General features: G+C 30.7%; 1 protein-coding gene across 2 annotated transcripts in view; it reads left to right on the forward strand.

The window, feature by feature from the left end:
• The first annotated feature begins 9,496 nt into the window (after positions 1–9,496).
• The window catches only part of LOC117179973, a 90,304-nt gene continuing 74,761 nt past the window's right edge, over positions 9,497–25,039 (forward strand). The window contains exon 1 of one of the 2 annotated variants that reach the window (XM_033372237.1): positions 9,497–9,707. In XM_033372237.1, coding sequence (XP_033228128.1) covers positions 9,609–9,707 — 99 coding nt within the window. In that variant the 5' untranslated portion in view covers positions 9,497–9,608. The remainder of the gene's footprint in view (positions 9,708–25,039) is intronic. The other variant, XM_033372238.1, reaches the window with a different exon arrangement.

The following is a 25,039-nucleotide window of genomic DNA, read 5'->3' on the forward strand; positions in this document are numbered from 1 at the left end:
CCCAAAACTGAAGAGACCCATGAAAGGACATCGATTTTCAACGATTGAGGAGATAAAAACTGCATCGCTGAAAGAACTCAAGGCTATACCACAAAACGATTACCAGAAGTGCTTCGATGACTGGAAAAAGCGTTGGAACAAGTGAATTATATCTGAGGGGGATTACTTTGAAGGGGACAACATAGATATTGAGGAATAAATGAATATTTTTTGAGAAAACCGTAAAGTCACCTTATTTTTTGAACACACCCTGTATAGTTGCTTATATATTATATTAATTCTATTATAATGTACCCTGCATATACTTCTTTTTTAAATTTTCATGTGCTAACTCAAAATGTTAATTATTTTGTAGAATTCCTTGTCCCAGATCTGAATTATAATTTTTTCAAAAAATCTTTGATCCAATTCATAAATACATACAATTGCTTTGAAAAATTTCCTGTTCCAATTCAAAATTCATGGTGAAATTAGAAAATTCAAACTTTTAAATCTGAAAATAATTTATTCGAGCTGGGAATCTTTTGAATTTTAAACTTTTAAAACTGAAGCTTGACAAATGTTTAATTCAGAAATATTTTATTCAAACGTTCAATAAATTCATACGTATAAAATACAAACTTTTAACACCTTTTCATTTAAACTTTTTTTTATCAAATTATGTTAAAATACGAAATTACCAATTTTAAATTTTATGACTTTAACATTTTAGAGATTTCTGGTTAAAAAATATAAATTATGCTATTATTTTTTAGGTTCAAAATTCTAATACTTCAAGAAAATTTCAGTGTGCAACATTAAAAATTGAACGATTAAACCAATTTCTTAATTAAAAAATATATAATTATGCTAAGAAATAATTTTTAATGTAATTAAACTCACGTTGAACACACGTGTAATTTGCATTACATGTAAAGAATTTTAACAAATTTCTTTCTTGACTGAAAAGTCAACTATTTGGTAATAAATGTACTTTTTTTGATAAATTCAACTGTTTTTATTAAAAAAATCTTTTATCTTTTTTTTTTGAAGATTCATCATTTTAGTTAAAAATTATTGACTGAAACCTCAACTGTTTTGTAAAAAAGGACCCCGCACAAAATACTAAGAATAAAGTATACAGTCGATTGGGATAAAACCAACGGGAACATATTCTTTGAAGTACACTGAATAAAAGTTATCATATACACTATGCCCCAAAAGCTTTTAGATTTTGAGATAAGGGCATTTGAACGTCAAAACTCAGCGTTCAGTCATTCGAGCCAAAACCAGTCGGAATATATTCTTTGAGGTACCCTGAATAAAAGTTCTTATGTACACTATGCCCCAAAAGCTCTTAGATTTTGAGATAAGGGCATTTGAAGGTCAAAACTCAGCGTTCAGTCATTCGAGCGAAAACCAGTCGGAACATATTCTTTGAGGTACCCTGAATAAAAGTTCTTATGTATGTTCACTATGCCCCAAAAGCCCTTAGATTTCGAGACAAAGGCATTTAAAGGCCAAAACATTTTAGTAAATGGTATTGAAGTACAATTGAAACCGAAAATACGATTTCAATCTTTGGAGGACTCTAAGTCATTCGACATCCCCTAGTAAACGAGTATCTGAAAGTTAAAAAATGATTTCTCAAAAATACAAAATAAATAAACATATAGTAATGTAAAAAAAATGATTTTCGTATACTCATACGAAGTTTTTTCTTGATTTATACGTAATCACCAAACTAGCTTGTTGCAGCGCTCAGAGGGTGATGCTTTTAGAACACACAAATCTTCACTCTTTGGCGTTCAAATGTCATTAAGACAAAAATCGAAGTACTTTAGAGGTATAGTGCATATATTTTACTCGAAGAACCGCAAAGAAAATATTCCGAGTGGTTCTGGCTCAAATGACTGAACGCTGAGTTTTGACCTTCAAATGCCCTTATCTCAAAATCTAAGGGCTTTTGGGGCATAGTGTACATAAGAACTTTTATTCAGGGTACCTCAAAGAATATATTCCGACTGGTTTTGGTTCGAATGAATGAACGCTGAGTTTTGACCTTCAAATGCCCTTAACTCAAAATCTAAGGGCTGACAGTCAAATCTAAGGGTTCCACAGTTTTTAATAAGGAATGTAAACCTTTTTTTGTTGGAGATTCATAATTTTAGTTGAAAATTCATCTCCTTCGTTAAAAATGTAAGTATTTGGTCGAAACTTCGTTTTTTTTTTAGTTGACAATTAAACTGTTTTGTTAGAGAGTTCGGTTTTCAAGATTGTCAATTCGTAAATAAAACTTTTCAGTTTGGATTTATAAATTGAGGAGTTCCACTTCTGAGAAACGTAACGTATCGCGTATCGATAAGGAAGCGATACTACTTACCAACATACCAACAAATAGTATTCGGTAAGTACTTATAAAATCGCTACCAGCAGAGGAGAGCGGGGTAGCACAGGCGACACCGGAGTGGGGACCCACCTGACTACTAGAGGGATGAGCTTTTAAATAGCCGCTGCCGACAAGAAAGTTCGTCTTTCTACTGATGCGACGGCAGAGCACCAAGCTCTAAGGGAAAAATCGGGGTTCTCCCTTTTTGCAATCCGGTTAGGTTTCCGAATAATATATGCGCCTTACCTAGTTAATTCCTTTAATGCGAAATTAGATTAAAAGACGTTTAGTCTAATAGAATCTCACTCTCGAGAAAGAGGAGATTACACAGTTACTCAGTCGCAATATAGGCGAATTGCACGAAAGAGTGTACCTTGTCCAGCTCGGACAGAGGCACATATATTCAATTATTGATTTCTCGTATCACGCGTTCACCAGCTGTAAGATCCAGCGCATCACGTCGTGTGTACTTCTCAGTATCTCTTGCTCGATTCTAAATAACGGGTCGAAAATTCATAGTAAGAGATACTGCCCTTTAAATTCATCCATGTTAGATTTAAATGCCTGTGAATGAAATGTTGCTTTTGCTTGGTATTTCTGACCTTTCTTACTATGAGCAAGACTCATTAAGAAAATAGTCTTCTTTTCTTTTGATAAATTCTCGAGCGCTGTAAATTTTGTTATAGGTATAAATGATTAAAATCCAGTGCTGCAAAGGAGAATGCTTTTTGGTTAATAGTTTCGTTTGAAGTTTTTTTTTGTTCAGAGCAGAATACCAATCTGATATTTAAAATTAAACCAAGAAAATGGTCGTATCTTATTAAGAGATTTTGTGTACGTTCATTTAAAGTAGATTCAAGTAGGAAAAAGGTGATTTTGCTAAGCAGAGTCACCCATTGCGTCACGGGCATAATGATGAAAAATCGTGATTCCTAATATCTCATGACATATTGGGATTAAAACTCAGGATCACTAAACTGAATGCTTCATGTGATTCAATATATTTTCCTACTTGTGGTTTTGAAAAGCGTACAAAATCTCGCTACAAGAACGGTAATGTTTCAAAATAAAAATGTAAAAATTAATAATATAAAACAACTTAAAATAAAAGACATCAATTTATAATTTGAAAAGCTTCCAATTGGTTTAAGTTTGGCTTGGTTGAAGATTTTAGTTTCTAGATGTTCCATAAAGACATTGGCTATTACAGGTGAGATTGGGGAACCCATTGCTGCCCCTGAGGTTTTTTTCGTAGAATTGGTTATTAAACGACAAGTTCAATAACAGGCATCGTAGAACCTCAGTTTCAGGTCAGCCCTGAGGATGTGAACTGCAATGTTCACGAAACGTCGGCAAACAATTCGTAGTTTTTTACACGAGTGAAACCCGAAATATCTCTTTTTATCAAAATGAATAATCGTGAAAGCATCAAATCTATTATCAATTTAAATAGCCTTTCAAAATTAGAAAATTTCAAAAGTCCGGACTGTATTTAAACTTTTTTGGTTTACTAGATGAATCATACGCTTAAAAACTGCAGTACAATCATTTACAGCTAATTTATATTAATATAATTATAATATCGAAGAAAAGAGTAATATAGAGGAGTAATATAGCCTAAGGACAAGAGGAACTGTAATATAGACACAGAAATATATAATGATTTAATTATTATCTGTTCAGGTAAGTGGAGATAAAATATATAGCTTCGTTTTATTTGAAAATTTAAGAGTAAAAGAATATTGTAAAAATTTGTAAAGGTATGCAATGAAGACAACAAATTATATTCTATTCCATATATAATTATAATATCACATACTTAATTATATAATTTATTTTCATTATGTACAATAATATTCACAGTATAAAGTATACAAGATAATGAACACAATATACAACCATATATTAAGCATGGTATTAATATTGTGATATTGCATATATATTTTTATTTTTAAATTGTGCGAAATATTCAAATGTCATTAAAATCGCCAATTTCTTTAATGTCTTTTAAATGCGGATCAAGATATAATTATAAATTATATATTATAAAATTATAAATTCAAATCATGAAAATCGCCGGCATCGAAACCTAGAAATATTAAAATCCCAATCTATTGATTTTATTCCAAAGCTGATAGAGATATAAATAGAACAACCGAAGTTTTCCGACAGGCAATCGTGCACCTTCGAGTTTTCGAATTCAGAAGAGGAGAAATAGGTTGCGCGCGCAACCCAGTCATCGGCTCCAACTATATTCACATGGACATAACCCTGTCATAAGCATTGGATCACATCTCGTTTCAGAATATATATCAATTACAAATATTTAAATAAACAAATGTAAAGTATTTCAAAATTCTTTACATTTCTGTGTCCCAGAAGATGCTTGCAAGCAACATTCTTAAATATTATGTTGCAAAAACAAAAAATTACGCTCCTAATGGATGATTGCTATTTACTTGTATACGTTTGTAATTAATCTAATCCCATAGAATTTAGGGCAGCCTGAAGTGTTTGCTCTGTTTCAGTTTAGTTGACATTATTATTTTTTATTTAAAAATATTGGCATTGGAAAAAAAATCCTATGAATGCTCGTACCGAAAATTAAAAAAAGTAAGGTTACGCACAGTCCTACAGATCGCCATCATGGCTCGTTATTTACTAGATATTTTACCTGTTTTCTACGTAAAATACTTGACTTAGGTATTTTACGTAAAAAACCTCCAGTAACCAATAATAACAATTGTATCTCCCTAAGCCACTACGCTTGCGTCAGAGTCGTCAAGGCCACATGCTGGTTAGCCGTAGTTGGCGAGCAATTCAAAATTGGGTTGAAAAGCAACTTCTGCAATTCAAATAAATAATTATTTAAAAATGCACAAGAATATATACAAATGGTGAAACTGTTGATTACAGGCAAGAGAAAAATGCATAGCACGTACATATTCTAATTAACACTGTTGATCTGAATATATACGTGTCATACATTTTTCTCCTGCCTGAAATAAAAGTTTATATTATTTGTATACATTCTTGTGTATTTAAAAATAATTATTTATTTGAATTGTAAAAATTGTTTTTTAAACCAATTTCGAATTGCGCGCCAACTACGACCAACCAGCGCGTGGCACTAAAGCATGCGCAGTAGCCACAGTAGCTCAGGGTGCGAACATTAGCATCATTCGTCAGAGCATGGAGAATAGACATAAGGAGATCAAACTAGTGGAACTGAAAATGAACACTTTTCTGTTGCTAGAAATGCGCACACACACATGTGCAAAATCACACTCACGTGTAGTTCAAAACTATAAGTCAAATATAAGTAACTAATAATTGAACAATTAATAGTTTGTGAATAAAGGCAAGGATTTAAAAATTAAAAATTGCTGTATAAAAGCGAAAGTTTCCAATAAGTGTGGTTTTAAATGTATAGTGTACAAGACTATCAGAGTGGTGTAAGTTGTATGTTTATTGTTTTTGTTACGAGCGCGTCGAATATCTCTCACACGCATAGTGTTGTTAAAAGTAATTTCATATTTCATAAACATACTACCTACCTCTTCCATCACGAATAATTTTTTATTCCACAAAAATTTCACAAAATCCTGTCTGATTATTAATTATTTAATTGTTCAAGCGACCTGTCAAAACAAAACAATGGAGGCGGCCATATTTTTTTAAGTGCGGTTGGCACGCCACGCTCGGAAAGTTTTGAACTATACGTAAGTGTGATTTTACACACAAGGGTGTGCGTACTTCTGGCAACAGGAAATGTGACCGTTTTTGGTGAAGTCCATACATTACAGATTGGTCTCCTTATATCTATTCTCCATAGATCAGAGCCAACTCCATGCATCGCCCCCACTTTTCTGTTTTTCAGGATCCGGACAGGAAAGGCGGTCTAACTAATCCGACAGATGGCGCCACAAAAATTAGGTCTGACTCATTGAATTGCATTAAGAAAAAGCAAAAATAATAAAAAACTTGATGCTATTTGCAAATAAACAAATATATATATGAAAAAATAAGATAAACTATTACTTATTATTAAAATAAAAAAATTCATGAAAATATGTAGTTTAAAATGCATAAAATTTAATTTTGGGATACATTTTATTATTTGTTCAAGTAAAAAAAAATTATTCATTGTTAAAATTATTAATGTAGCTAATTAAAAAATTAATGATATTCAAGACTTCAATGACAAAAATATTTAAAACATATACATGATCAGAAGAATTAATAAAAAATATATCACTTATATCCAGAATATATATAATAATAATTAAAATATGAAAGAGTACAACTTAAGTTGCAAAGTAAAGAATCTTTGTACCTTTAAAATCTTAACAATTTCAAGTTTTGAAGAAAATATTATTTTAAGTAATGGTAATTGTAATTAAAATGTTTGAGGGAATAATTTGGTAAAAAGTTAATGACAAGACTAATAAATGAGAAAATGGATTTATTATTATTTAATATAATTAAATTAAAATTATTTCTTGAAAAAAAGATTCTACTTTATCTTCACTCCATTGGGAAACGAACCACAAAACTTTTGATTTCCGGTTAGGTGCTTTTCCAATTAAGCTATTAGAGAAATCAAAATAAGAACTCTTAATTCAAGAACATTACGCTAATTTTTAGCTAGGTGTTAATGGTATAAGTAATTATTTAAAAATTCTTTAATTTATCTGCTATATCATCAGAGATTGTACCTTACCGACAGTAGATCAACCCTCCAAACCATTTAGGCAGAAAATCTACACAATATCGATCAAGTTCAGAATCTTCAATAACAGAAAATGCTTAACGTCTTAATAAGACTAGATGGAAAATAATATTTTTAAATTAAAATTATTTCTTGAAAAAAAGATCCTATTCCATCTTCACTCCATTGGGAACCGAACCATAGAGTAGGATCTTTTTTTAAGAAACAATTTTAATTTAAAAATATTATTTTCCATATAGTCTTATTAAGACGTTAAGCATTTTTTGTTATTGAAGATTCTTAACTTGATCGATATTGTGTAGATTTTCTGCCTTCATGGTTTGGAGGGTTGATCTACTGTCGGTAAGGTACAATCTCTAATGATATAGCAGATAAATTTAAAAATTTTAAATATTTAATATAATGTATATATTCATTTAAATTTAATCGAACATCATATATACTATTTATTCATTTTACTCATTTATTTGTTGCTTAATCTTCAAAGATTTTTTCTCGCTGCATTTAACCCCTAATAATTTTATTTAAAATTTCTAATTTAAAGGAGATTTGAATTAAATAGTTAATTATATTAATGCAAACCTCGTTTCTAAAACGAACATACTATAAACTATTAGACTCTATAAACAAACGTACCGTACTTATGACGCGCAGTGGAGGAAATTCACTTTTTTCGTTCAGCTTAACGCTTTAAACTTTTGTCTCCTCTATCTGTTTATCAATAATTTTTTCACTCAAAGTATGGAAAAACTGAAATTCTATACATAACAATTTTTTACGCTTTAATAACTGATTAGGAAAACTTGATATTGTCTTAAATGAATGTTAAAGGATTCATAAAATACAAATAATTTGTTTATTATTCCATTTATTTGTTATAAACAAATTTAATAATCAAGTTGACAAACAGTTTTATTATCGGTAAATTGTTTGTTGCTAAAAGTGCTTCACATTAATGTAGAAATGACATTTGATAACAAAAATAATTTAAAAGTTTATAATAACTATTGTTATAAACAATTCTTGTGACAAAATATAAGAATTTAAGATTTTTCAAATTATAATTTCATTGTAAAGCACTTTAAGCAACAAAAAAATTTTTTACGTATAATAGGAGTATTTGTCAATTTGTTCATAAAATTGGTTTAAAACAAATAAACGGAATATTAAACAAAATATATGTATCCTATGATTCCCTAAACATTTATTAAAGACAATATAAAGTTTTCCTTATTAGTTATTGAAGCGTAAAAAATTATTATGTACAAAATTTTAGTTTTTCCATACTTTGAGTGTAAAAACTATTAATAAAAAATAGAGGAGACAAAAGTTCGGCGAGTCAAGTTCTGTAGAATTTAATGATCTTTAATTAAAAAAAAATTAAAAATCGCAAGGAAATTAGAGGCTCTGGACATTTTTGAATGAAAAAGTGAATTTCTTCCACTGTGTATCATGAGTACGGTACGTTTGTTTATAATGTTTAATAACTTATATTCTGTTTTTTTAGAAATAAGGTTTGTAATAATATAATTAAATACTTTATTAAAAATCTCCTTTAAATTTAAATTTTTAAATAAAATTATTAGGGGTTGAATGCAGCGAGAAAAAAGCTTTCAAGATTAAGCAACAAATAAATGATTGAACTGTATAAATAGTATATATGAAGTTTGGTTTAATTTAAATAAATATATACATTATATTAAATAATATTAAATCCATTTTCTCATTTATCAGTCTTGTCATTGACTTTTTACCAAGTTATTCCCTCGCTCATTTTAATTACAATTACCATTACTTTTTAAAAATATTTCCTTCAAAATTTGAAATTCTTAAGATTTAAAGGTACAAAGATTCTTTACTTTGCAAGTTAAGTTGTAGTCTTACATATTTCAATTATTATTGTATTTATGTTGGATATAAGTGATATATTTTTTATTATTTCTTCTGATCATATATTGTATATGTTTTAAATATTTTTGTCATTGAGGTATTGAATATTATTAATTTTTTCATTAGCTACATTAATAATTTTTACAATAAATAATTTTTTAAACTTGAACAAATAATAAAATCAATAACATCAGCAAAATAAATCATAGAAATATGAAGTTCGAACTGCTTTCAAAATGTATCTCAAAATTAAATGTTATGCAGATTAAACTACATATTTTCATGAATTTTTCTTTTTTTAAATATTTAGTAATAATTACTCTTATTTTTTCATATATTTTTTTTTTGTTTATTTGCAAAAAGCATCAAGTTTTTAATTATTTTTGCTTTTTCTTAATGCAATTCAATGAAAAAGTCAGACCTAATTTTTGTGGCGCCATCTGTTGGATTAGTTAGACCGACATTTCCCCTCCGGATCGTAAGAAAACTACTACACTACATACGCATACACGGTCGTGGCCGGGGGCTGGTCAGAGCGCATATATGAACATCGGCCTCTTTAATTATTAACCCGTGACATTGTGTATCTTCACATAAGGTTATGACTAAAAGTTTAAGATGAGTGACAAATGTGAAAAAGTCAATGCCAAAATTACTGTTGAATTAGAGGTACCAGACGATTCAGAACACGTCTTTTGTCCAGAATTTCATTTTTCGGCAAGTTTTATGGTTTCATATTAAAAAATAAACATAGGTCAATATTTGAAAAATAATTTGAACACAGTATGTTTATAATTCAGGAAATTCAGTTTAAATAGGAAATTCTTTTTATTTGCAATATTAAAAGCGACATTAAGATTCCAAGAATTGCTAGCAAAATTTTCGATATAAACCTCCCGAAATTTCTATAATAATAATTTTTAAATGTAACTTTCCCGTCGGTTGTCAAATGGTCAACTTTAACATTAGTAACAGACTGCTTACTCATATACTAGAAGGTTTTCAAAATGTTGACCTATACAAAAGGTTTATTAAGTTAGCGTAGAAAGTCGCTTATTAACGAAAGAAACTTTTTGCAAATGTGTTTTTACTGTACATAAATTCTTCATCCATAGTTCGCCATAGGTTAATAATTTTTAAAAACGAGTAATAAAAAGAGGGCGAGTACCTTAACATTATTTTTAAGGCTGTTGGACTCAAGCTGTAACCACAAAATTAAATCAACAAATTTTACTGAATATGAATACTGAAATAACATATTTTGTATACGATAAACTGTACTCTTTTTGATGTGCAAACATAGTAGGTATGCGATTTAAAGAAATTCGATTTAAGGCCATGGAACGAGAGGGTCACGTGACCAAAGCTGGACCTCAATTTTTCTTTCCCAACCTACCTCTAAGCGAAATGAGGTATCTCTCTGAAAGTTTGGGAAATAAACGAGGAGGCAATAAAGTGCATGTCTACTTTGTTTCTGTGGAAATTTTGAAACAATAATTTTTCGAAGAAAATGAAACTGGAAGCGATATCGGTACTTTTCTTGGTAAAAGTATAGAATAGCGGCTTCTCCCGTATAACCGTTTAACGTAAAAAATATCAAAAACTTGTCATTATTTGATGAATAGACAAAAAGAAAAAGCTTTATTAACACACAAATGCATAACCTCAAAGATATTAAAGACACGTGAAAAGTAATTCACCATAAAATAACAAGAACTAATTGTAGGGTCTAGGTTATGAGGGGAAGGGAGAACTGGGAAAGGGAAGAACGTCTGGATTGTATCCGGACGTATAGACACAGCCCATGCCGCCTTTCCTTTTTTATCTTCTGCTTACCTTTTCTAGTATCAACCTGGAAAGGTAAAAAAGAGCTGGAAAAGGGAAGAGGGGTGGTTTATGCCTGAAAATATAGACATAATGCACATCCTTTCCCCTTTTCCAGCTTCCCCCTTTCTGCGTTAAGTATGATATAATAATGAAATTATGAATTATTGAGTGTACAAAATTGGGAATTTGTTGTTATGAATGGATTTTTGATTGGGTTAGAGTCAGGTACGTAACTAACATTGCTGTCAGTTTTCTTAAATATTAAATAAAAAAATTCTCGAAAATGCTCTTCCCCCATCTTTTTAATTTAGAATTCATCAAACAATAACAAGTTTTTGATATTTTTTAACGTTAAAGGATCATACGATAGAAGCCGCTATTCTATAGTTTTACCCTTTTCTTTCCCAATTAACGTCCACACGGAATGAGATACCGTGTTAAAAATTGGGCATGCTAAATAGAAAGCACGAAGTAATGTGTCTCTGGTCCTAAATAATTAGAATAGTGAAAAAAGTTTTTTTAAATTACTATTTTGAAGAAATACCGACCTTGCTGTAAAATCTTGCAAGAAATTTTCAATGGTGTCAATGAGCTAGTTATGAGATTTATATTGATCAAAGTGGGGAAAAACAACAAAAATCGCCCACGAACGTTATGCACAAATAATGCAAAAACATATGCTTGCACTTGAGATGCAAATAAACAAATTTGGTGTGACGTACGTGTCAGCTGTGTCAGAACAGCATTATCGCAGCGAGTGGAAAACTTCGAACTTTTACTTACTGGTTTGTGAGTAATATAGATTGCATGATTACGAACAGTGAAAGATATAAGCCAAATTTCTGCGTAAAGCATAAATTCATCGGTCGATATTTCTTATTTCTATAAATAAACTTTTTTCTTCCTCCAACTCTGTGTCTTGCCACAAGAGATCTTTTAATATTTAATAATATTTTCCGAAAAATTTTTCCGCGTTATTCAAACTTTTATTTTTTAACATGGTTGAAGAAATATTGATTTCAGAACTGCCTTGATCAGCTGGTACACCAGGGTGGCCACATATCAGGGAAGTCAGGGATGTCAGTGAAAATAAAGTTTGTCAGGGAAATGAAGCAGCTGTCAGGGAAGATAGAAATTTATATGTTTTTATAATATTTTGGAAGCACTTCCTAGTAGCAATATAAATATTTTTTCAATGTACATTCTTTAAAAATGTAATTCGATTCTTAGTTTTTTTATTCGTAGTTATTTCTATATTTATCGTTTGGATACATATCCTTTAGTTAGTTAATCAGGTTAGAAATCTCAGCGGCTTTACAATGGGCTATAAATCGCTTTTGTAAAATCAAACCTTATTTAAAAAATTACCCCTTGTAATGAAAAAAAGTATTAAAAAAATGACTAGGCTAATTTTTTTCTATTTTTTTACTTTCCAATGTGATATAAACACTTTTGTAAAATGAACCCTTATTTTAAAAAGCAACACCCTGTGCTGCAAAAACGTATTAAAAAAAGGAAACTATCTAAATGGAAAATACTTATAAAATATTAACACGGTATTTTTAAAGAATAACTAAGGAGTAAAATTATGACTGATTCAGACTGATGACTGATCTATGTGTGTATATTCAAAACATTTAATTTACCTTTTTCGATGCATCTGTTAATGCTTTTAAACAACTTCCAGCACAACAATTATTAACGAGTAAGATCCATTTTTGTATAAAGAACAATCTAAATGTCCAGAACGGTTGAAAATTTTTTGAGAGCAGAATTTTTCTAACATAATTTTTTTTAAATAGTTATTAAAACTATTTTTAAAGATAAATTGAAATTGTTTTAAATCTGTGTTTTATATTTGATCTGTTTACTATGCAAGTTTGAGCGCGTCTAGGGCGCGCTACTGTTTGGTTCTCGCGCTTCGCGCTCGATAAAATATTAATCTTGCGCTCCGCGCTCGATAATGTATTCACCTCGTGCTCCGCGCGCAGTCTTTGTATATTCCTAAACACTTATGCACAGATTTTCAAAAAGTAAAGGTCAAAACGTCCACACAAGAGTAATTTGGTGATAGTGACCTCTTTTTTGTTAAAGCTGCTTTGGCTTTAACGAATATATTCTCATCACGTATCTCGTGCTTCGCACTCGAATGTGTATCTCAACTTGTATATTATTTTCATAAACGTATATTATTTCAATTCACAACATGCATTGATATGAAAACGACAAAACTTTCATTAACGAGGGTTTTAAGTGCGGGGGGATGGGGGCAATTTGTTTCAACAAAAGTTATAGCTGGTTAGTGTTTTATACTGAGAAGTTCAACTAACCTTAAGCAGCGTTGTGTCAGATGGGAGTTCATATCATCTGATTTTCACATTCCCGGCCCACAGTGGGGAAAAAATGACATTTTTGGTTCAAAATAACGTAGAGCCGACAAATTTGGAAAAAACATTTTAAAAAACAACAAAAATTTGACGAAAATCTGTTTAGATTTTTAAGATAGTTGTCGAGTCTGATTTTTCAATTAGGTTTTCAATTTTTTATACATAAACAAATAAGACGAACAAATGGCCATTTCATATATTTGACGTTCACAGTGCTCGTCAATAACAGGAAGTGTTGAAATCGTTGAATGGAAATTATATGATATTAAAAAAAAATTCTCTCAAGATTATAATTCTTTATATTATATACAAATTTTATGAACAAATGCAGTAATCAAGCATTTTTCGATAGAAAAATTCGTTTTTTTTTTCGATGTAATTTTTTTTAAATTCGGAACTTTATGATATTTGCCACAAAATTCATAATTTTTTCATTAATCTTATGATCTTTTAAACAAATGTAATAAACAAATGCATTATTCGGGCATTTGTCGGAAGAAAAATTCGGTTTTTTAAATGCCAGTCTTTTCATATGGGAACTTGATGGAAATTTCAGCAACATTCATAATAATTCGATTACTTTTATTATTTCTTTAAACAAACTTGATGAACAAATGCATTAATCAGCCATTTGTCGACAGAAAAATTCGTTTTTTTCTATGTCAACAGTTTTAATTAGGACATCGAAATAAATTGATCAACCAATGATGAATTTCGCTGAAATAATCATGAACTTTCCAATTAAAAAGACTGAAATCGAAAAAAGCGAATTTGCCCGTCCACAGATGCCCAAATAATGAATTTTTTTTTTAAAATCATCAAGTCTGTCAATTCATCATGAAGGTTGCCGAATTTATTATGAAGATCCCAATTACAAGTCTGATATCGAAACAAAAAAGAATTTTTCCGTTTTCAGATGCCCCAATAATGCCTTTGTTTATTAAATTTGATTTAAAAAACTCATAAAATTGATCAAAAAATTATGAAATTTACTGAAATTGTCTCATGAAGTTCCCAAATGAAAAGACTGTCATTGAAAAAAAAACAAATTTTTCTGTCGACAAACGCTCGAATAATGCATTTGTTTATTAAATTTGTTTAATAAATTGTAAGATTAATCAACAAATCATGAATTTCACTAAAATTATCATAAATTTCCAAATTTAAAAAAATTAACCTAGAAAAAAACGAATATTTCTGTCGAAAAATATCTGGTTACCGCCTTTGTATATTAAATTTGTTTATAATATGAACAATTATAATCAGAACAGAAATTTTTTCATATAATATTGTTTCGATTCCAATTTCTTGCAACATAACTTGAAAAAACGTTTATTTACGGAAAATCGTTCAAAGAAATTTTTTAACAAATAATTTGTTGATAACAAATTTTTTTGTATATTGTCTAATATTTTAATATCTTTAACTAATGCTATTTTATGCAACTTAGCGATTTCAACCATTTTCCTGTTATTAACGAGCACCGGGAACGTCAAATAGAAAAAGGCCATTTTTTTGTCATATTTGTTTATTTAGAAAAAAATTTAAAGCCTAATTCAAAAATCAGACTGGACAACTCTCTTAGAAATCTTATTAGCGTTTCTATCATTTTTTTTGTCGAAATCGGTGAAGACTTGTGGGCTGTACGCTATTCTGAAACAAACAAGTCAGAAACTTTTTTTTTAGAATAATCTTGCAAGGCATGAAAAAAGAAACATTTTTCTTTTCCCGACTTTTTTTCTTATCGTGCGTCATTTGGCTTAAAATTTTTGTTTTCGTGTGTTTTTTGAAATTTTGTAAATGTTATAACTCTGGTAAATTTGGGTGTTATAAAAAAAAGTCATTAGGATAAATTGTTCGTCTGATTAAAGACTATGAATATCCGTACAGACAATGTTTTTATTTTGAAAAAAGTGGTCTCAAACATTTTCAAAAAATGCGCTCACTTTTTGAATTGTCACCTAAAATGGCTGGCTAACGAACTTGACCTTTATTTTAAGACACTAAAAGATTATACCAAAGGCCAATGCAATCTTTCAATTCTTGCGACAGTTATCGTGCTAACAAACTAAAAATCTACAGGGACTTCCGTTTCCGGCAAGAAAGTGTAAAGTACTGGGAATTGTTGATGCTGAGTTTTTCTGATATTGTGGTGGAATTTGAGGTGAGTGGATTGTGGAAATGTGTAGATGGGTGTGGACGTGAGAGATTAATTAAAGGATTGTGAGATTGAAAAGGAGAGTTTGATATTTTGGAGGATTGAGACAGATTTGTGTGGAAGTTGAGGTTGGGTTGTTTGGAGATTTTTTCAGGGTTTGAGGACTGTGTTGATCCGGTTGGTAGTAGCAGTGTTGGGTAACGACGCCGAAAGGCGAGACAGATACCAGACCGCGACGGTAGATAGAGGCAGGGAAGCATAGAAGGCGGGAGAGTTTGAAATTGATTCATGACTAGCGGAGCGAGTATCTCCGCGGAAGAAACAGATTTAGAGCAGGAAGTTTTCAGTACGCCGAAAGAGGAGATCAAGGAAAGGAAGGCAAGGGGGAAGTATAAGAAAACTATAGAGAAGAAGAGATCAAGAGCAAAAAGCGTAGGTTCAATTGAGGCTTTTATCAAAAGGAAGAGAGGGGAGAGGGAAAGCAGTGAAGAGAAGGAAGATATCGGTGCGAGCGTGAAATATAAAAAAATGTTTAGATCGTCGTCGGTAAAGCAGAGTTTGGTAGGGAAGAGTGATAATAGTAAGGGGACTGACGAAAGTGGATATGAAAGTGAAGGTCCGATGAAAGAGGAAAGACTAAAGGAAATTCGCTAAAGGAAATAGAGGTAATGGGGGTTTATGAAGAAAAGCAGGAGAAAGGGGAGAGGAATTAAAGAAGGAAATTAGGCGTGAAATGGCGGAACTTAAGAAGAAATCAGGGAAAAGTTAGAAAATAGAATGCAGTCTTTGGAACAAAAACTAGAGAAGCAGGAAGAAGATAATAATAAAAAGGTAGAGGAGATGCAAAGTAGGATGAAGAAACTTGAAAGTTCGAACCGGGATTGTGGTGGGGACGGGAGTGGGAATAAGGAGATGGAAAGGCTGAGAAAAACAGAACAAAGAATAGAAAGGAAAGAGAGGGAAGAAAGAAAATTAAATATAGTGATAAAGGGTATAAGATTAGAGGGGAAGGAGCTGAAGGAAGGGGTGGACGAAGTACTAAAAAGGATTGATGCTAAGGTAGAGATAGAGGAAATGTGGATTGTAAGAAGGGAAGAGCGAAAAGGGGAGATAACGGTATTGGTGAAACTAAAGAAATGGGAACATAAGAGGGAGGTGATGACAAAGAAGAGGTTATTATATAGAAGCCCAGAGAGAATAGAGGATGATTTGAGAAGTTTTGATAGTAGCAGCGTCGAAAAGATTCTCAAAGACCTTCTCATCAAACTAAGTCATATTTCACGTTAGGGGTGGTTTCCTGGGGCAGTTGAAACATAATTCCTTACCATGTTAACCCGCTGGAAAAATCAGGAAACCGAACTAACTTAATAAAATTGAATTTTCACAAGTTCGAATCTTGAATATTTATTAGCAGAAACACCACGAATGTTCTCGGTTCTCACATCTAAAAGCCAAAATGTATTTTACAACATAAATGTAGATGCCCAGCATCCCTAGCCACACGACTGCTTTTTAGAGTTTTAAAATTATTTCAAGTTACCCTTAAAATTAGTTTTAATCACTATTTGAAAAAGTTATTTTGGAAAAAGTGTTCTCTCAAAAAATTTTCAATCATTCTGAAAATTTAGATTGTTCGTTATATGAAAATGGATTTTTCTCGTTTAAAATTTGTTGTGCTGGAAGTTGTTTAAAGGCATGAAAAGATGCATCGAAAAAGGTCAATTATATTTTTTGAATATACGCACATAGACTGGAAAATAATTTCGTAAAAAAGTTGCAATTTTAGCTTATACATTATGAGGGTTATTTTTTTAAAGATTAAGGGAGAGAAATAATTATGCTTGAAAGTAACATTTTACTATGTTATAAGTAAGTTCCATCTATGTAGATAACTACTTTTTTCAATACGTGTTTTCTGTAACAATTAGTGGTGAAGAATAATTTTGCTCCTCAGTTATGCTTTAAAAATACTGTGTTAATATTTCGTAAGTATTTTCTATCTAAATATTTTTTTTTAAATACGTTTTTGCAGCACAGAGGGTTGCTTTTTAAAATTAGGGTTTATTTGAAAAATGTGTTTCGTGTCACATTGGAAAGCAGATAAATAGCAAAAAAATCTAGCTTAGTCATTTTTTAATAAGGTAAGGGGGCAGCGCCATCCAGTTTTTTATCATTTCGAGTTCTACATTATATTATATTATATTTCTATAAGTATTAATAACATCAAAAAAACAATGATTTGGTAATTTAATTATTTCTAACATGCTGTATTTCGTCGGCTTTGCCCCTCACCTGAGGGCAAAGCCGTCTGCAGCTTTTTATGAAAATCAAAACATTTAAAGATAAGAAAATATGATGATTTGCTTCTGTGGTATCTTATGTACTGGAAAAATTACCTTTAAAGATGCCCAACAAGAAGAATAAGTTATTTTGAATAAAAATAGAGATAGCTATAATATAACCTCTTATTCGTTGACATTTTGCTGGAAACGGAATTTACGCATATGTTTCTACTGTACCAATACAAGACAACTGCATACCGACCGGATTGATAATAATAATATTTAATAGTTTCTTCCATGTAGCCCACAAGATAAGTTGCTGTTCTACATTGCCGATCATTTATCGACGAAACTTGTGACACGTGTTTCACCTAAGCACTTGTCAATATTATTTTCGTCATGCTTGCCCCCCCCCCCCCCTGGACAAGCCTCAATTATTAATGAGATATACTATATTTTGGACTAGAATTACGTCTCATTAATATAGTTAGATTGTGTGATATTATTTTATCTGTCAAAATATCAAATTTTTATACAGTAAGTATTGTCAATAGAGTTGAAAAATTTATATTTCTGTAAGCGAAACTTCTATTCTTTCGTGGTAGAAACTGTTTTCCGTATAATTTTTCTCTTGCAACGTCAATTTTAAAGATTTTAGTAAGTAACAAAATCTCTCTGATGAAATAGATTTATTTGATGCAAAGTAGAACTAAAATTGTTAAATAATAGCCATGCTAAAAGAAAAATCACCTTTTTCCCACTGGTTGGAGCTGCCCCCCTTTACCCAACATAAAAAAATACTTTTTTATTAGGGGGGGGGGGGTGATTTTTAAAAATAAGGTTTGATGTTACAAAAGCGATTCATAGCACATTGTAAAGCCAAAAAATAGCAAAAAAATCAAACCTAGTAATTTTTTTAAATTTCATGATTTTTGTAGAGGGTGCCGCTGAGTTGACGTCAAGATAGCGCCACCCTGTTTTCTCAAAAACTAATAGACAAAACAAACTTTTTGTAGGTGTGAAAAATAGCATAAAATATCTATTATATGTGACGTGCGCTGAAGAAAGGGGGCTTACTCTAAAAAAATCATAATCAAGTTTTTTACACATTTCGGTACACGTCTCATATGACATTTTGTTTTTCGTTAGTGGCGCCGCTGAGTTGTCTGACCTTAATATATCAATACTGCCATGTAAAGCACATTTTCTTGTCTTGTTTCACTATTTTGCTTGGCACATTATTGAAACCGTATTCGCTTTTGTAATAATTTTCTGTCAGGGAAATTGAAATATTCAATCTTGTGGCCACCCTGTACACTCGTTACATGGCCTTAATCGGAATTTAATTTCAACAAAAAAGGTATACCCTACCGAAAGAAATCTCTGAGTTTTCTTTAGCGAAATAGCTTGGCCCATTTGAGTCTAAACAAAGTCGTTTTGAAACAAAATAGTCACGGAGATAGTTTGAGAGATTTGGGTCCTTTTCAAGATCCTTTTAGTGGTCGTTTTAAGAGTAGTGTGACGGTAATATAATGTTCCTTTTGTATTCGTCACGTACCGGGCGGGCAGAGTTATTTACAGTATTTGGTCGTGGCTAATCCGCTCTCCCCTACAGAAAGAAATCTCTTGAGTTTTCTTTAGCGAAATAGCTTGGCCCATTTGAGTCTATAAACAAAGTCGATTTGAAACAAAATAGTCTCGGAGATAGTTTGAGAGATTTGGGTCCTTTTCAAGATCCTTTTAGTGGTCGTTTTAAGAGTGCTGCGACGGTAATATACTGTTCCTTTTGTATTCGTCACGTACCGGGCGGGCAGAGTTATTTACAGTAGTTGGTCGTGGCTAATCCGCTCTCCCTTTTTAAACGTCTCTTCAAATTATTAACACTTTTTTTTTAATTGATGAATTTTTTCATTATACTTATTTATAAATATAACTTATATACTGATATACAATTTTCTAGTTGAATTCAAAAATGTTGTCTTTTTTGGCGTATATCATTCCATTTACGAGAAACATTCTATTAATTCCGATTTTAAGCATTAAAAGAAAAAGTTAGATATCTGAAGTAATCGAAACCCGTAGATTCCGAATTATTATGTTTTGGCTGCTAACTATGAAATTTAAAAAAATGTACTTCTAAATTTTAATCCGAAAGCTTAACAAAGGACCCTTGAGTGTCGGCTACTCTATTGAGATAGCCTCTCTGCTTGTTATTTATGATCGTATTCTTATTTCAATTTCGGAAAGGATATTTTAAAGCCTTCAGACCATTTAGACGAGCTTCCCGGACCTTTAAAAATATCTACCTGAGTGCCTGCGGAGAATTTCTTTGAGATTCTTTGGCCTAAAGAATTTTTAGTATATACTCAAAGATTCTTTTCGGCAGGGTAGTTTGTGTACAGTGATCAAATGTGTTCTTATAAGATGGCCGTGCGTGTATCAAAAAGGAATGGAAGAATATTAAATACGAGAAAGTGAATTGTTTATAGTGAAAATTTTTACTTAAAGGCAGTTCAAAAATAAATTGTTGATTAGTGAAATAGAAGTGAAGTAAAAGTTTCAGCTGTATTTGTGAAGAAGTGGAGGAATAAACATGTGTTGATGTTAAAACATTATGAAAATTAATAATTTTGTAAGAAGGAATGTTAATTTGTACTCTGAAAATAGTCGTAAAATAAGTGTGACATTTAATTTCATGGGTTGAGGGTGACAGATGGTGAGGTTGTGAGTATACATACAAGCTGATAGGTTGCTCATTGTTTTGCCCTACCGATAGAAATCTCAGAGTATTCTCAGGTGAAATAGCCTGTTCGGTTTGAGACTATTTTCAGATTCGATTTGAATGGTTTAGGCTTAGAGATAGTTAGAGAGACTTGGGTCCTTTTCAAGGTCCTTTTAGTGGTTCTTTTAAGAGTGATACGACGGTACTTGCGAATTTTTCAGTGCACTATGCTTTACCCTAATTATCAAAAAGTTCTATTAATAATATGTTTAAAAAATAACTGCAAATATCCTTGATATTTATATTACAAATGTTATTTTATTTTTTCTGATAAGTAACAACTTATTTTTATTCATCCATATTGGTGTAAGATTATAGACAACCTGCTTTGATGCCACAAGTCCTACAGTAGTAGTTTGAGCTTTAAAAGAGGTTCTAATTTATCTTAAATACAGACCCTACTTTGGCGCTAAACGTGGAAAAACGACCGATTTCGGACACTTTTAGTGTCAAAGTAGGGTCTAAATTACATTGAAATCGCTGCTTATTTAGAACCTACTTTACAGCTTCCGGCCCCTATGAAGGTAGGAGATACAGCTTCAAAGTAGGGCCTAAATTTCAACTCGGGTGAAGATAAGAGAAACGTTACTTTTTTATATTTTGTTTTATTCGTAAAAACCTTCTTCATTTTGTGCACAAAAAAAAACTTTTCTCCATTATGCTCATCACTTTTATATTACATATAAAACATTTTTATGTAATTCTGCCTTCTATTGCTTATTAAGATATTCTAAAATATAGTACAAATTGTATTTATCGTGATTACTTTAATATGCGTTTCTTATTTTGCATTAAATTATATTCTTAGCTGAGCTGAAGCATGTAACATTCCAATACATTTATATCATTACAATTCATAATATGCATGGAAATTAAAATATACTGATTCTTATTGCCTTGTTTTTATATCGATTTTTAATTTTCAATCTTGTTTTTTACAATGCAATTAATTTTTTTTGTGATCAGCATTTGAAATTTCTATTTTTTAAAATAAAATTCAAAAAGCTAATAAAATAATAATGTAGGGCCTTGGAAAATTAACGTTTTTCTCTTCTTCAGTTTTTTCCATATCACGCTTTTTACATTCTCATCTAATGAGAAGGTATTGGTTTTATGTAAAATTTCATTTTGTCGGTTTTCATGAAATCTTTACGTTTTGAGACCCACTGCGTCAGAAAAAACGATTTTTACGAAGGTGTTTGTCTGTCTGTATTCTGTAGGCGCGATAACTTTCAAAAAATTGATCAGATTGGATTCTGCTTTGGCACACTTTTTTAAGGGCTAAAAAGAAAGAACAAGTTCGTGAACCAGCTATTTTGGATCAAAATTCAAAACGTAAGCACGTTTTAAACATTTTTAAGACCACATTTTTTCAAGATTTCAAAATTCTATGAACGGTCTTTCATATTACTCAGAATCCCAAACAATTCATCGTAATGACCTTTTTCTATAAAAAGAAATCCATTAGAGTTACAGCATTTTCAAAATCCAAAAAACCAAACTAAAATGAGCATTTGAAGCCAAACAACGCATTCTATGAAAAAAAAGTCAAGAGAACAGAAACGTTGATTTTTGAAGCCCTAAAAGGTGGTCATAACAATTTTTTTGATTTGGTCGAAAAGTTGAAAATTCAAAATTTGATCGTACCTCAACTTTTTGAAACCACATTTTTTCAGGATTTCAAAATTCTATGAACGGTTATTGATAGTACTCAGAAACTTAAACAATTTATTCTAATTACTTTTTTCTGTAAAATTAAATTATCAGAGTTAGCGCATTTTCAAAATAAAAAAAAACTAAAATGAACATTTTAAGCCAAACAACGCATGATATGAAAAAAAGTAAAGAGAAGAAAAACGTTGATTTTTGAAAGCCCTACTAGATTATCATAACAACTTTTCTCATTTGGACGAAAAGTTGAAAATTCAAAATTTCATCATACCAAAAATCTTTAAAACCACATTTTTTCAAGATTTTAAAATTCTATGTGCTGTTATTCATAGTACTCAGAAACTCAAACAAGTTATTCTTATGACTTTTTTCTATTAAATGAAAATTACCAGAATTAGAGCATTTTTGAAATCCAAAAAAACAAACTAAAATGAACATTTTAAGCCAAACAACGCATGATATGAACAAAAGTCAAGAGAGAAAAAACGTTAATTTTTGAAAGCCTAAAAAATTATCATAACAAATGTTTTGATTTGGTCGAAAATTTAGAATTTTATCGCACGAAAAATAATGAAAAATCTAAAAAGTCCGTTTTTGGCCAAACTATGCAAGATACGAAAAAATCGAATAAACTAAAATTACGCGCCCTAAAAAGATCTACAAATTTTTTAACAAGCACTTTTCGATAGGACGCGTAGTTTTTGTTTTTAGTCGTAAAAAAGTATATTAAAAATTAAAAATAAATTAAATTTGTAGACTAACGACATAAGCTACAAAAAAACTTGTTTATCCAAAAAAAAGGTTACAAATGTTTATTATTACTGTTTTATAGGATGCGCAGTTTGTGTTTATTTGTAAATGAATCAAACTAAAAAGATTAATATTTTGGCAAACAAGTCTCATCTAAGTTTGTCATAAATAATTTTTTTGAGGACACTTAGTTTTTTCTTTAATCGTAAGATATAACCTTTAAAATAAAAAAATAAAATTATTTTAATACATTTTTTTAAATAAATATTTTTTGTAAAACGACACAAGGTATGCACTAAAATTAAATGACAAAAGTTATTCACCCAAGAAGATCTATAAATTTGTTATTAATCATTTTTAAATAGTACGAGTAGATTTTGTTTTAATCGTAAAAAATAAGATTGAAAATAAAAAAAAAATTAAATTTTTAGAATAAATTTTTGGAAAAAGGGCTCAAAAGACGAAACAAATTTTTTTAAAAAGTTTCTTTAACCAAAAATATGTAGAAGTTTGTTATAAAATCTGATTAAAAAATATATATAGTACACAAAAATCTGCCCACTTTGCGGGCACGTTCTTATAGCGCTCTGTGTGCGTGGCTATCAAGTTTGAACGCGCCTGTGGCGCGGGATTATTGATTCTCGCCCTTCACGCTCGATGATACATTCACCTCGCGATACACGCTCAGTCTTTGTATTTACCCTACATTTGTGCGCAATTTAAAGAAAATGAAAGGTCAAAACATCGATAACTTCTATTTGGTGATTGAGAATCCTCTTTGGTCGAACCTCCTTCAGCTTTAACGAACACATTCTCATTATGTATCTCGTACTTCGCATTCGAATTTGTCGAAAGTGCAAACTTTTTTCCATTATTACATTCTCATCAGAGAAGGTATTAGATTTGTGTAAAATTTGCCCCCCCCCCCCCCCGTTTTTGTCAAATGTCCACGTTTTGAGGCCTCCTGAATCCGAAAAACAGGTTTTTACGAATGTGTCTGTATGTCTGTATGTATATATGTATGTCTGTCTTTCTGTGAACGCGATAACTTTTAAACAAAGTAATCAATTAGATTGCCCATTGGTACACTCGCTTAGTGTCCTAAATTAAAGGTCAAGTTCGTTAGCCAGCCATTTTCGATGAAAATTAAAAAATTGGGCACATTTTAAATATTTTTGAGACCACTTTTTCAAAAATTCTTTGTATGGTTATTAATAGTATTTAAAAATCTAACAATTTATCCTAATGACTTTTTTCGAAAAATCAAAAATTACTAGAGTTACAGCATTTTCAAAATCCATAAAAATAAAATAAAATGAGCAATTTAGGCTAAACGCATGATACGAAAAAAAGTCTGGAGAAGAAAAACATTGCTTTCTGAAAGCCCTACAAGATTATCATAACAACTTTTTCAATTTGGTCAAAAAGTTAAAAATTCCAAATTTGATCGTACAGAAAAAATTTTGAAACCACATTTTTTCAAGATTTAAAAATTGTATGTATGGTTGTTCATAGTACTCAGAAAATCAAACAATTTATCCCCATAACTTTTTCCTATAAAAAGAAAATTATCAGAGTTAGAGCTTTTTCAAAATCCAAAAAGACAAACTGAAATGAAAATTTTAAGCCAAACAACGCATGCTATGAAAAAAAGCTGCGAAAAAAATTAGAACAAAATTGTTCATCCAAAAAAGAGCTATAATTTTTGATAGGACACGTAGTTTTTGCTTTAGTCGTAAAAAATATCATTCAAAATAAAAATATTAAATCTGTTTCAAAAAATGACACAAGGTATGAACTTAAATTACCAGACAAAAATTGTTTGCCTAAAAAGATCTATAAATTTATTATTAATCATTTTTCGAATGGACGAGTAGATCTTCTTTTGATCGTAAAACATGAGTTGTAATGATATAAATTTATTGAAATGATACATGTTTTAGAGCAGCTTAGAATACAATTTAAAGCAAAATTAGAAACAAATACAAAAATAATCATGATAAGCACAGTTTGCTTTTTATTTTGCAATTTTTTAATAATTAATCCCAGTCAGAGTACATAAAAAATGTATTATAATTGATGTAAAAGTGTTGTGTACAGTCTGTCAAGTTAAAGCGTGGGTGGCTTTACTCGCAGTCGGTAAGGTGTATCGACATGATTTTGGTGTCAAAATATTAAGAAGAGCTCCCTCT

The sequence above is a fragment of the Belonocnema kinseyi genome, chromosome 9 (assembly GCF_010883055.1).
Source record: "Belonocnema kinseyi isolate 2016_QV_RU_SX_M_011 chromosome 9, B_treatae_v1, whole genome shotgun sequence".
Classification (NCBI taxonomy): Eukaryota; Metazoa; Arthropoda; class Insecta; order Hymenoptera; family Cynipidae; genus Belonocnema; species Belonocnema kinseyi.